At 43.6% G+C, this 15,095-nt stretch overlaps 1 protein-coding gene across 2 annotated transcripts in view; it reads left to right on the forward strand.

Annotated features, from left to right (window-relative positions):
- PRCP (prolylcarboxypeptidase) overlaps positions 1-15,095 on the forward strand; it is a 62,700-nt gene that overhangs the window by 41,938 nt on the left and 5,667 nt on the right. For both annotated transcript variants that reach the window (XM_075592605.1, XM_075592604.1), the window contains exons 7-8: positions 2,326-2,490; positions 8,358-8,545. In XM_075592605.1, coding sequence (XP_075448720.1) covers positions 2,326-2,490; positions 8,358-8,545 — 353 coding nt within the window. The remainder of the gene's footprint in view (positions 1-2,325; positions 2,491-8,357; positions 8,546-15,095) is intronic.

Here is a 15,095-nt window from a genome sequence, read left to right on the forward strand (position 1 = left end):
TTCTGAAAACCTGACCTGTTGTGGGGGCTTAAGGACTGGAGTTGAGCCCCACTGGTTTACTTCATTATCTGCTATCAGAACCCATTGTCTCCTGCCTACATATTGACATATTGGTGGGGGGGGGGGGCGCCCATAATCCAAATATTTAGATTACAAACAATTTACTGATGACCGATATATAAATTGAACCAGATAAACACAGTAAAAAACACAATATAAAAAGCACAAGATTGAACAATGTATCTGCTTGTAACCAGAAACCAAACAAATGGTGTGGAATAAAATACAAATACAGTTTGGTTGAAGCAAGTAATAGCCTAAAACACTGATAGTGCCACTCTAATTAGTGGATTGGATGTTACTAAAAGTCATGCATGCCTATTTGTCCAGAGCATGTAAAGTGTACTGTATATAGTGTGGGTGATCAAACCACACAATCTGGATAAAGATCAATCTGATTTATAGGAAAAAGGATTGGTGTTGATCTCCTTGCTAATCCTGCAGTTAATGAACTGGTGAAAAGTATCTGTGGACAGCACGTTCTATAGTGCCGGGCGCGTGCTACGCCGTGCGCGCGCGTGGATTTTTAGTTGGCTGACGTTAGTCAGCCTTTCTATAGATGTGCCGAGCGCGCGCACGGCAGGGAGAGGGGAGCCGACAGACAGCGGCGAAGATGAAGAAATTCATCTTTTCGCGCCGCTGCCTGCGCTCAAATGTATGTATGTATGTATGCATGTATGCATGTATGCGTGTTTGTATGGATGTGTGTGTGTGGGGGGGAGGGGAGGTAAATAAATGCACACACAAAAAAAAAATTGTTAAACTTTTTTTTTTTAATTTAAAAAAATCTTACTTACACTCCCCTTAATCTTACACTTACACTCACACAACATATACACACACAGACACGCATATACACTTACCTGCAGCTCCCGGTTCTATATACACGGAAAGCATGCGGCACGTGCACGCGCGTTCTCATAGGAACGGACGGCCGCATGCTGTATAGAACGGCCCTTATCCAGAGTCTGGAGCTGCGGTTGTGGCAGGGAATGTGTGTGTTAATTACATTTTTAACTGGCAACAGTTTTTTGGAGGTAGGTTGCCCCTCCTCCAGAGCACACTCCTCCCCACCTTTTTAACGTGCAAGCTTTTTTCTTTCTTCATTTTGCTGTATGGACAGGACCTACTATGGTTGTTCCTCCTCATACAGAGGTAAAAGGGAAGGTACACAGTGCAGTATTAGGACCTGCAAATTTGGTTATGCTATGACGTTGACATGCACGGCTTATAGTGCTTTGGCCAAAGGGTTTAACTAAATAACGAAGAAAATATTATTATTGAAGTATTTAACTTTCCAGTGTTCGACAAACCTATACATTTGCTCGTCCCGGGCGAGTGGATTTAACCCCCGGGCGAGTAAATATTGGCCCAAGCAGCACACGTTTGGTACTAGGTGGCGAGTAGATTTTTTTGTGTGGCGAGTAGATTTTTTGGTGATTTGTCAACCACTGCTTATTACCATATATATTTTGTCAAATTGGATGTAGCATTGACTATATATATGTATTTATTTATGTATGTGTGTGGTGGGTCTGGGGTTTGATTTGCTGGGAATGTGTGTGTTAATGAAATCCCTTGTAGCAATTCCTGGTATGCTCCGCTGGGGCTGCAGACTTCCTTATCTCCAACAGAGAAAATTTCAGTGCTCTTGCGATCCTGGTTCCCCTCCACAAAGTGCCGGACAAGGCCTGCTAGGAGTAATAAGGTTCAGTGCACCGAAGGGGGGTGGGGCTGGTCACCCCGTTCCTATGAGGTATACAGATCCATGCCTGTTCCCGATTCAATCTTGTGCTTTTTATATTGTGTGTTTTTTACTGCGTTTATTATCTAGTTCAATGTATATGTCGATCATCACTAAATTGTTTGCAATCTAAATATTTGGGTATGGGTGCTCCTTTTTTCTTTTTACATATGTTATGTACAATTATTTTCTCTACTTATATAGTTAATTGACATTAATAACTGATAATACACTTATTTATACAATCCCTTTATCACTTGTGTGATTAAACTTTATTCACCTCATTTACATATTCTCTTTTTTTGTATAACACTTTGTTATATTTATTTATACACCTTTATTATTTGTATTCACATATTATTAATATTACTAGCGCACTTCACAACTTTTTTCCCCTTCTTCTTCTACATATTGGTGTACTCTCCAGCCTGGCTCCTCTCTCAAATGAGAGGGGTCGAGGTGTGGGTGAAATTGTCTTTCCATAATATATTTGATTTATCAATGTCTGTATCCTACTGCAGGTCGTTTGCAAGTTTTTGAAGGAACCTGGATGTGCTGATAAACAGTTGCTGCAGAATATTTTCCAGGCTGTTAATGTCTACTACAACTACACAGGGCAGGCACAGTGCCTCAATACATCTGAAACTGCAACTGCGAGTCTTGGAGACCTGGGCTGGGGCTATCAGGTAATGTCTTTTGACATTTGGATGACTCTGTATTGGCGTATGAAACATATTTTTGATGGGCCGTTATTCCCTGGCTGTTTTTCTTTTAGTAGCTAAAATACGGTCACTGTGCTCACTTCTATGTTACATAGTAGTTACATAGTTGCATAGTAGATGAGGTTGAAAAAAGGCATGCGTCCATCAAGTTCAACCTATGATAAATTTAGACGACAGATACTCCATGGTTAATGAATTCCACATTGTAACTGCCCTTAGTGTAACACACCCTTTCCTTTGTTGCTGGTGAAATCTCCTTTCCTCCAACCTTAAGGGTTGCCCCTGAGTCCTTTGTACTGTCTTTAGGATAAATAGTTTTTTTGAAAGCGCCTTGTACTGTCCCCGACTATATTTATATATATAGTTACCATATCCCCTCTTAGATGCCTCTTTTCTAATGTAAATAAATCTAATTTAGCTAGCCTCAACCCATAAGTTAGATTGTCCATCCCCTTTATTAATTTGGTGACTCTTCTCTGCACTCTTTCTAGTTCCATAATGTCTTTTCTAAGGAGTGTGCCCAAAATTATAGTCCATATTCAAGGTGTGGTCTTACTAATGCTTTGTAAAAGACAGGGCCGCCAACATATTTCCCGGGGCACAGAACTACAGTTCTGATCGGGATCCCCCCACCCCCCCAGTTTTGTGAGCCCAATTTCACACCTCGCGAGCCCCCTCTATTTCCCTCTCTCTTCCCATGTATTTCTTTCCCCTCTCACTCTCCCCCTCCCACCCCTCCCCTCCATCAATTACCCAACTCTCACTCAATCCCGGTGGGGGGCCTCACATGTATTTCTCTCCCCTGAGTCTGGCTCTTCCATCTTCTTTTCCTCACTCACTCCCTCCCTCACCCTCTTACACTCCCTCGCCCCCACCATCTGTCAATTACCCCACTCACTCAATCCATACCAAAATACTTTGCCACCCCCCTAAATACATACCAAACTCTGCCCCCGCAAATATATATATTAAAAAAACCTCCACCCCACCAATACATATAAAAAATACATCCACAATGCATTCATTACCCATCCAAGCCCCCCCTGCTGGCTGTCTGAAGGCCTTTCCATGGGCCATCAGCAGCCCCTCCAAGGCCCCACACATGCCTGGTGAAGGCCCCTCTGTGGCTGTCTGAAGATTCCTCCTGGAACCTCCAGTCTCCAGCCTTCAAAGTAATCTCCCCCATGCTCCCAGTCATATACACTTTAGTCTACTCGGCCCATATCTCCCACCCCACCGGCCCCTACTCCCCCACCCCAACCTCCCAGGCCCATGCCCCCCCCAGGCCCATACCTTCTCTACCCCTCCCCCCCCAGGCCCATACCTTCTTTACCCCTCCACCCCAGGCCCGTACCTTCTCTACCCCTCCCCCCCAGGACCATACCTTCCCCACCCCTCTCAGGCCCATACCTTCCCCACCCCTCTCAGGCCCATACCTCCCCACCCCCCTCCAGGCCCATAACTTCTCTTCACCCTCCCCCCAGGCCCATACCTTTCTCTCCCCCCAGGCCCATTTTTGTATATGTATTAGGGGGGGGGGTGTATTTTTGATATATATTGGGGGGGGGGTATTTTTTATATGTATTGGGGGTGTATTTTTTTTTAATGTATTGGATGTATACATTTTTAAAAAAAAGACACCCCCAATACATATAAAAAAAAACAACCCCCCCAAATCATTTAAAAAATTATTTCCCCCACCCCAATACATATAAAAAATACACCCCCCCCAATACATATACAAAAATGGGCCTATGGGCCTGGGGGGAGAGAAAGGTATGGGCTTGGGTGGGGGGGTGAAGAGAAGTTATGGGCCTGGAGGGGGTTGGGGAAGGTATGGGCCTGTGGGGGTGGGCGTCGGGGGCAGAGAAGGTATGGGCCTGGTGGTATGGGCCTGGGGAAGGAGAGAAGGTATGGGCCCGAGGAGTGTATAGGACTAGGAGCAGGGAGGACATTACCTTGAAGGCTGGAGACTGGAGGTTCCAGGAGGAATCTTCAGACAGCCATGGAGGGGTCTTCACCAGGCATGTGGGGGGCCTTGGAGGGGCTGCTGATGGCCCACGGAAGGGCCTTCAGACAGCAGGGGGGCTTGGAGGGGTAATGATTTCTACATTTTAACTGCTCTTACTGTAAAGAACCCATTCCTTTGTTGCTGGTGAAATCTCCTTTCCTCCAACCTTAAGTCCTTTGAACTGCCCTTGGGATGAATAGTTCTTTTTAAAGCTCCTTGTACTTGCCCCCTAATATATTTGTATATAGTTATTATATCCCATCTTAGTCGCCTCTTTTCTAATGTAACCAAATCTAATTTGGCCAGCCTCTCCTCATAAGTTAGATTGTCCATCCCCTTTATTAATTTGGTGGCTCTTCTCTGCACTCTCTAGTTCCATAATATATTTTCTAACGACTGGTGCCCATAATTGTACTCCATATTCAAGATGTGGTCTTACCAGTGCCTTATAGAGGGGCATAATAATGTTTACTTCCTTTCCATCCATTGCACGTTTAATACAAGATAAGGTCTTGTTAGCCTTTGCAGCTATTGCATGACATTGTACACTATTGCTAAGCCTCCTGTCTACAAGCACTCTTAAATCCTTCTCCATCAAGGATTCCCCCAATTTATCCCCATTTAATTTGTAAGCCACCTGTATTGTCTTGTTTCCCAAATGCATAACCTAAATCTGTATTAAACCTCTTCTGCCATTTACCTGCCCAAGATTGCAATCTAACCAAGTCCTTCAGGAGAGAAATTACATCCTGCACTAATTATACTTCCTTACACAAATTAGTGTCATCTTCAAAGATGGAGACTTTGCTCTCTATGCCAATTTCATGGTCATTAATAAACAAGGTAAAAAGCTTTTTTTCATTGTGAGATGTTTTACACTCTTGTTTTGAGTGTTTCCTTTATGTTTATTATAGTACTTGAAATATTTCTCTCTGTAGAGAAGATGGTGTAATTGAGAAGTCTTGGAGAACATTACCGATGCTAAACAATAGCAACTAGGGGCTGCACAGGTGCATGATTTACCCGTGTCTCAATCTGGACCCCTCTCCCATTCCCAATAAACACACTATACATCTTCTTGGGAGAAATGAATGGCCACAGCTTTATTTATTACCCCAGATAAATATCTCATATTTTCCCCAACTAGGGACCCAGTCAGATTGCTCCGCTCACATCTGCCGGAGCTCGAGGGATACCCTCAACTCATGCTCATCTAGCCATTCAGTACCTTAGTGTGAATGCACATCGGAAGGTCACCATTGTCACGATGGACACAACTATTATCAACACATTTATATTTTGGGTTTAGATTGAGCATACAAGTTGAGCAAAATAAATTGTCATTTATTTCCTTACTAGACAGACACACGACAACCTTAGAAAACACTTAATAAAAATACTTACTGAAAGGAGAAACGGAATAGAATGTCCAGAAAGGGGCAAAGCACCAGAATATTGTCCTTTAAAATGCCGTCCTTTTGCAAGAGCACAAATTGCCAGCCCAATCCTTCTGTGAACGGTACAAAGTTCTTTCTGGTCCGTTGGGGTCTGATAGATACCCCCAGCAATAACGGAGTCCTAGTGCAGAGTTATGTCCTTGGTTCCGATGTGATAAGACTCTTTGCGTCCCAGGGTTGTTGCTGCTCTTATCCGCTGTTAGAAGCGTGATGGAAGTCCGCTCACATTGTAGAATGAAAAACGAGGGGATAGCCTGGGTGGCACATATATAAGGTTTGAGAGCCTATCTCCAACATATCCACCCAATCCCCCTCGTGGGAGTTTTCTCCTTCCCCAATCCCCTAGTTGCCCACAGTTTGGAGAGTGGGCACTCTAGGGATTTCCTGTTCACACAGAGTCTGTGCAACAATGCCACCTTGGCTATTTAGCATAGGTGCATTCCCCTCTTTACCTGGCCCCTCTCAGGTTGGAAGGGAAACTCGGGGTGTGAACTAGCCCAGATGGTCAACAGGATTTCCTATTTAGCATCCATCCTGACCAATTTGCACATCCTGACTCTGGGGCTTTCATATGCAACACTTCCCGAGACTCACAGGCGTTGGCCCAGCATGTGATCTTTGAAGCTTGCATAGGAAAGTGACCCAGTTAATAGGTGTCAAAACATTTGGTTCTTGTGTGCATTTTAATGACAGGAGAAAAAAAACCTTCCTCGTGCTTGTCCCTTTTAAAACCTGCAGCAAAATCACCCTTTATTGTGCATACATGTTCCCCTTATCTCACAATTATATTTTTCATATGTGTGTGCTTGGGATGTACTCTACTGCAAGCACATACAATCCTGCAAAATGGGGACAACAAGGGACAGAGGGAAAAATAAGACGTACCGTGCATGAAAAATTAACCCCTTCATCCCCAATACGAAATAGGGGTAACCAGCCGAGCACACTGCCTTTATTAATGCGCTGATTACCCCCATTTTTGTCACAACATAACACCAACCGAGGCTAGTCTGGAATGGTACCGCCTTCCCCACATTCCATTTGGAAGGTCACCACCATTCACTTTCAGCTTCCCATCTTTTATTTTATTTTTATATGGACTCCTTGGAGTTTGCCCCGGCTGAATTACATGGCGAATTACACAGCGGAACCTGGGACAAGAAAGATACAGAATCAGTGGACCTACTCAAGTCAGCTATATTATCCGTTTTAACTCATCATTTGAACTTGGTCACTTGCACTCCTTTTCTGCAGTTATAACAACTGGATGCAATTTGATGATGGAGTGAATACAGTTTTGAGGGTCTCATAGAAGATATACTGGTGCAGAGGCAGAACTTCATGGCGGCGAGCAGGGCAGTTGTTTCGGGCATAGAGTGTTATGGGGGAGCAGGTGGGAGGGAGATAGAGGGAGAGGGGGGTGGACCCCTGTGACGGAGTGGCCTGTAGGTGAGGTCAGTTACGAGTCCACACATGCATTTCTAGGTAAACAATAATAATGAGTGAATTTATTCTCCACATAAACAACTAATGCATTTGGGCTACTGCCCCTTTAAGGCAAAAGCAAATCATAAAACAAACACTTATCCCTTTTAGGGAAAATAACTTCTTTAGCCCTATCTAACGGGCCGTCAGCTAAGCTGGGTGCCAGCCCCAAAACATGTCCCATTATATGCAAACAAAACAGTCTTTAGGAGCAGCAGTATAGTTTTAGTTCTTATCTGGTACTGTTGCCGGGGTTCCTTCACTGTGTCTCCATGTAGCTCCTTCTGCAGGTCATGAACGTCCTTTGCCCTGTTCGTGCAGGCTTCTCTGCTATGTGGGGCTTTTGATTTCCCACTTTTGCCAGGCAAAACCTTCTGGTCAACAAACCTGGATCCCTGAGAGTGGAAGCTCTGTGATCTGTGATCCTCTCAACGAGCCTCCAACAGGGACACTGACAAACAGTTACTTCCAGCTCAATCAGGAGTTAAATTATATCCACCTCCCAGCTCAGGTAGGAAACTCGACACCAGTGCAGTCTCCTGATGCTTGCAAAGGGAGCTTAACTCCTTGAGTTCCTTACAGCCCCCCAGTGGTCCGACCCAGAAGTCAGTCACAACTCCCAGTGTCTGCCGTCAGCACAGACCACCTTGCTCCACAGGGGGAAAGTTTGGGGGAGGAGAGATAAAGAATGCGTGTGTGCCTTGGTTCTATAAAAAAAAATTTGTGGGGTGGAGGGCACATTTGGTGGAACTTGCACTGGGTGCAGTTGGTGGAACTTGCCCTGGTGCAAAAAGACATACTTCCTTCTCTGCACTCATGTTCTTTATATCTTTGCAGTAAAGGAACATTGATTTATCCTCATTTTGTGTTCATTGCAGGCTTGCACTGAAATGGTGATGCCCATGTGCACAGATGGGGTTAATGACATGTTTGAACCACAGCCTTGGGATCTCCATTCCTATTCTGAAGAGTGTTTTAAGCAATGGGGCATTCGGCCTCGTGAGTCATGGATTACAACGATGTATGGTGGAAAAAACATCAGTTCACACAGCAATATTGTCTTCAGGTAAGCTAGGTCGTGTTTACGGATTGTTTGTACAGTATGTGATCCGGTCACATGAATAGCAACACTAGCAATATGTTTATGTATATATAGCCACGCCTGTATCACAGATTTCAGGTATTGAGTTCTAATGGAGGTTCTCATGTAAGTCCTGTATATAGGTTTATGAGTTACTAGTCTGCTGCTAGCTATGTCACCATTTATTATTTTGCATTGGTAACGTGTCCTGTTCTTAAGCAAGTGCCTGTAGAGAGGATCAGGAAGCTCATGTATATGGAAGACGTGTGCAGTCCATTTCAGTAGGGTTGCTAAATCAGGAACCTGAATGTATGTCGGATTGGCTCACTCGATAGGTGGTGGGGCATTACAGAATTCATGCAAGATACTTCCATCTCATCCCTCTTCTGCTGGTAACCAAAATAAGTACCTAGTCTGGGTAGGACCGGAACCTACTAGAGGATGGTTCCTGAAAGCTTCTATCTTGCCATGTGTTTGTGTCATCATGATCACTGTCTATATGTGTACATATATTGAAGTGTTTCTGGGCTGTGTTCAGTAAACACACTCCTGGTTTATAAAAGTTCCTGGTGCCCTTTTCTATTTTTACTTTCATCCACGCCCAGCCAGCATCAACCCCCACACCCTTCTGGAGCCAGGGAAAGATGGTTACATTAATATAATGATAAAGCTTTAGAGAGATTCATAATTATGGGGCAGAGACCAATCATTTTCCTTTTCTGTTAAATGGCCCTTCTCTGATTTGACTGAAGGTTTATGTTTAAGGATACATGACTACCTACCCTTAGGGGCCCGCCTACCCTCAGGGGCTCGCCTACCCTCAGGGGCTCGCCTACCCTCAGGGGCTCACCTACCCTCAGGGGCTCACCTACTCTCGGTGGCTCACCTACAGTAGGGCTAGCACTCTTTTTGAGACAGTGTCTCTATTTTTATCTGCTTTTTGGTGTTTTCTGTTTTCGAAATGTGATTGTGTGTATTTGCCCCATAACGTCACTGATGTACCTTTTGCACGAAGGACGTGACCATGCTTATACTGTAAATTAATAATGTTAATAATAAAGTTAATATGAGCATTACCAAATTAACAGAAACAAATCCTCCACTTATTTGCTTCCATTCTGTTTTCTTATTTTCTAATGTGTTAACCTTATGACATCAGTTAAGTTAAAGAGATGACCATATCTTTTACGGATGGCATTACTTTTTAAAAAAAATTCTAGAACAATATTCCTTTAGCATAAGTAGTCCATATTCTATCCATTTTAATTTCAGCGTCTTACTGTTCAAACTAACGATAGCCAGCTTGATTCTTTTGCCTGCATCTCCTGCTAACACATGCTACAATGCTGCAGCCATATCACTGGCGAAACACCTGCAAAACAGTTTTTGTGCCAACCAAAGCCGACCTGTCTCTGCGTAATAGTCACTGCATGACATTACGATCTCATAGACTTTCTAATCCTTTCTTACTGAATGAACACAGTTGGAGTCTTGCTTGAATCTGCGCAATTTCTCGCTATCAGACCTACCTAGAACTAGATGAATTTGAAAAATATAATACCTCCTTATTGAAATAATTACTCGTTTTTAACACTTTAGAGAATTTACTGAAAAGCCACAATTAGCTAAAGCATTGAAACATCGTGTTGAATTATAGGATTAATATTTATATTGTTTATTAAACCCCATGCACTTATTTGTGTTGGATATATTGAGCAGGTTCTCTTACAATGGGCAACTGGATATTTAATTATGTTCATTTTGTACGATTTGTTCTGATTCTGGCATAATTAAGCATATTTTACAAAGCAAGTGCTTATCTCCCTCTTTACTCCTACATTATTATTTGTTATTAAGCATACTCTTTGGTCTATTGCTAACGTGCTGGTTAACTCAGGTCTGCAGAATTGACATTAAAGACTTTTAAAATAAACCATCATAGATTTACGCTCTTGGCACAGGTTCTACTCTATCTTGAATATATTGCTCTCTCATGGAAATGTGTCCAGCCTTCCAAAAATGTAGTAGATTGACCCGTTTCAACCCGTCCCGGTCAGGCAGGTCAGTGGCCCTATCGTCGTACTGTGTGTGTTCTATGAAAATTCCATTTGTTGGCTAGGGTTCGGTCCCGGCCATGTAATCACTAACTGAACTCTGACAGGGAAAAGATCAAGAAGCACTGCATATTAATTAACAGACATATTTGTAAAAAATAAAGGAGCTGTTCAAACACTGTTTCATTGTTAAATTATCACACACAAAAACCATGGCAACTTCCCATAAGCCTATGTATCCTGTCATCGCTTTTAAATACCATTTGAATGAAGGTAATGCCACTTCCTAGATTTGGAGGGGCATCTGGTTAGTTGTAAAGTGATACTGGAATTACTGTTTTAATTACCATTCATTATTTGTTGCCAGCTATTTTGCTTTGGACACCATTTGAAACGTGGCTATGTCTAATGTTTTAAAAAAAAATGTTTTAAAAAAAAATAAAACTTTGAAAAGGGAATTAATAAAACGTAAGGTAATTTGCTTAACTACTGGACAGCACCACAGTTTGTTAGAGGTTTTCATTCTTTTATGTTTTATTCTTTCACCTACAGTATGCAAATGTGTTCAGACCATGAACGGATTTGGCTGAGCTCTCGTGGAGATTTGGCCTGGTATAGGTTTGCTTCTTGCAGCCACTTATAAGTCTTTGTGGGAGATATGAACATGTGAATTCTTTGGAATCTCGGTTTGAGGATCTTAAGAGGCAACTAGCAACATTATTAATTACTCTGTAGATTATTAGTGTTGGTTTTAATTGGTTTGTTTGGAGACGTTCAATTTATTGATCACTGAGCAAGATTTGTGTTGGGTGATTGATGCGTTGGCTGAAGATGGGGCAGAAGAGCTGACGGCAATCTGCAGTGACCATATACAGGGGAAGCACAATAGGCAGGCTAATCTCGGCATATCCATCCCAATTTGCCAGATTGGAAAAAAATAATAGGGAAGCCAGAGCAGACATGGCATCATTACAGTATACCCTTTCCTTTATTGGTCAGGGGAATAAGTAATTTTGCATAGGGTAAGCTATGGTTATACAGTGACTTAGAAAGATTGTGGAGATAGAGACTTCTATGGTTTATGTAACCCTCCTTGCCCGGTCTTAAGGAGTTTACATCAGTTGATTATGTACATGGCTGTGCTCAGTCTCTCATACCTTGTCAGGGTGCTGGGTCCGCGCAGGCTGGGCTCCGCCTCTCATACCTTGTCATGGTGCTGGGTTCGCGCAGGCTGGGCTCAGTCTCTCATACCTTGTCAGGGTGCTGGGTCCGTGCAGGCTGGGCTCAGTCTCTCATACCTTGTCATGGTGCTGGGTTCGCGCAGGCTGGGCTCAGTCTCTCATACCTTGTCAGGGTGCTGGGTTCGCGCAGGCTGGGCTCAGTCTCTCATACCTTGTCATGGTGCTGGGTTCTCGCAGGCTGGGCTCAGTCTCTCATACCTTGTCATGGTGCTGGGTTCGCGCAGGCTGGGCTCAGTCTCTCATACCTTGTCATGGTGCTGGGTTCGCGCAGGCTGGGCTCAGTCTCTCATACCTTGTCAGGGTGCTGGATTCGCGCAGGCTGGGCTCAGTCTCTCATACCTTGTCAGGGTGCTGAGTCCGCGCAGGCTGGGCTCAGTCTCTCATACCTTGTCATGGTGCTGGGTCCACGCAAGCTGGACGTAGATATGCTCGTGGAATAATAAAGGTCGCCAGGAACTTTTATAGTACAAACAAGAGCTTTGTTGGCAGCCTCCCACGGTGCTCCTCACACATTGACGACATCCACAGTAGACATACTTCTTGTATCTTCAGTGTTTGTACTATTGATATCTTCAATAATTAGCAATCACCCGTAATGCTCTATGGAGGTATTTAAGCTTGTTACTGTCATCTTAAGTGACCGTCTTCTAAATAGCGCCTGTGACTCAATTGGGCCCCATTTTGGGTCACTCTACCTGTATCATGAACTGTAGGACCATTATCCTGCTTTAGGGCACTGCGTGCCACTAATAGGCACTCTGTCTCTGAGGTAACGATGGGTCTCTTAGCAGGGTCGATTTGACTATGTCCTAGAGCTAGTATTTGGGTAACCCCTATAGGACATAGGGTTTCTGTGAGCCTGTAAACTTCTATAGTATCATGACTATGGATGCAAACTGAATTGGATCCCTCACTATAAAATATCTATACATTAACTATACACTTAAACATAGTTACATTGCTAACGTTGTGACCTCTTCAACTGTCACTCCCAGAGACCTGAGTTCTAGAACATTCAGGGCAGTCTTATATTCCCTGATGGTGACAGCACTGAGCACCAGACATAACGTGGGCATGGCTTCTTTTCTGCCAAATCACCTTTTACCATGTGATGGGAGAAGGGTGTTACCCTGCATGAGCCCTCAGAGTTAACACATTAGGGCAATTAACCCCTTAACTCAATAGTAGTCGAAAAAAGGGGGGCTACATTTATAAAGGTACGGGATGATGAGAGCTCAGCAGTCCGTTGCTTCCTGGTGTTAAAGTTTAAAGGTTCGTTATAGAGGCTGGAATTTTCCACCAATCACAAAGTAAGAGGAGGATACATGTTATTAAAATATGGTGTCAAGAAATCAAGCTGTAATGTGTAAGGTACAGTAGGCTCTTAAATATAGATGTAATTTTTTATTATTACAAATTCCACCAGACGGTGCCTCTGGGGCACTTGGCACATAGGGAGGTTAAATGTGTTTGTCTTAAAGCAGCAGTTCAAGCTGCTGTTTTAAAAAATATATATATATAGCCATGCATAATAATGGTATACTACTTTCCTCTCTGTTGGCAGTAAGTCCTGATAAGTACAGGTATGCCAGCAGTAGTTATGGAGGTTTTCCCTCACACCCTGGTGAGGTGCCCTATGTATGGAGGGGAGTGGCTGTATGCTCTGAGTCCCTGGACAGTGACATCAGAGATGCGCCTGCCTCCTGAAGTATATAAGGCACAACACTGTCAGTTAGTGGAGTGAGAAGTAGTTGGTAGAGTGTAGGCTCCTGCATAAGGGATTGTAGGAACACTTTTGTGACCCTAGTGCCGTAACTAGCGGTCCAGGTTGACCAATCAAGTCTGTCTAAGCCACTCTGTGTCCAGGGACCTGGCACAGGGGTGATCTCTCAAAGAGAAGATGGAATCCCACTTCAATATGGGAGGGCGTACCTGGCAAAGGGACAGCACGAAGAGATGTGCGGCTAGAGCCGGCAGCTGCATGGGGCAGTCTGCTACATCCCAATCTACAATAAAGATGACCTTGTTAATGAAAACCCCATTGTGTGAGTGTGAGATTACTCAACAGTGGCAGTCACCACTGAGAAGGAGTTCCTCACCAGGACCATCTCCCTGCGGAAGCATAGATCCTGATGAGGTGGAGGTGCTGCACATGATGTAAGTTGGACTCGCACACACTACCTCAGCTGCCTGTCTGGATGACATCCCCTAATACCATCAAGCGGGAGACTAAGGAGCCCTGTTGCCTACAGGTGCACCACCAGACACGAACATGTAATGGGGACTGGTTAGACCACACGGGCCAATGTGAGATTGGGTGGGGGAAAACCCGTTACATATATATCTGCATCAATACAATCTACACACTGACAAGTGATTAGCTGGGTTGCTGATCAATCTGTTCTCCTGTGATTGATCGGCGAAGAGGACTGTGCAGCAGAAGAGGAACCAAGATGCAAAGTTGTGTGGAAGATCATGTGACCAGGCAGTCACTAGATACAATTGGTGCACTGCTAGAGAGAGGGCATTGCTCAAAAGGGGGCGTGCCAGCGCCTGTTTCAGGAGAGGAAGGGGATGTGACTTTGTAAATGGTTGCTATAGAAACAAAATATGCTTGTTAAATTACATTACTTTAAAAATGTCTTTAAATTTTTTTTAAATCCTACATACAATGCTGCTGACCACGCACCATACTGTAATTGTGAATCAAAGAGTCCCATTGGGAGAAAAGTGTTATATGAAAAAGTTATGTTTAAAAAAACCTGCAGCATAATAAAGGGAAATAATGTAAATTTTTGGGAAATGGTATAAACTATGTATATTTTTGCTCAGCTGAAGGTGGAGAAATATAAAGGAATTGAACACATGTCCATTTACAGATGAGAAATTCCTACTCGAAGTGGACAAGTCAATGGGGCCAGATGGGATACATCAAGGATATTGAAAGCGGTTAGGGATGTGCTGGCAATAAAATTAATATCTATTTATATTAATACACTATTAATACTGTAGGTGTCATTCCTATTCATATTTGCTATTTTTATTATAAATGAGGGAAAGAGTGCCATGTGGAGGAGTGCTGCTAATCTCTGCACTCTTTAAAAGCCCCATATCAAAGCCTACGGTATGTAGGAGCAAGTGATCAAGAGAGTGCTCTGCCCTCTCCCGATCAAGCAGAGACTGAATGGTAGCTCCAAGGACTAACTGAGGAGTCCTGCAAGGAGTCCGGTTACTAGGTTT

Source organism: Ascaphus truei, chromosome 3 (assembly GCF_040206685.1).
Source record: "Ascaphus truei isolate aAscTru1 chromosome 3, aAscTru1.hap1, whole genome shotgun sequence".
Lineage (NCBI taxonomy): Eukaryota > Metazoa > Chordata > Amphibia > Anura > Ascaphidae > Ascaphus > Ascaphus truei.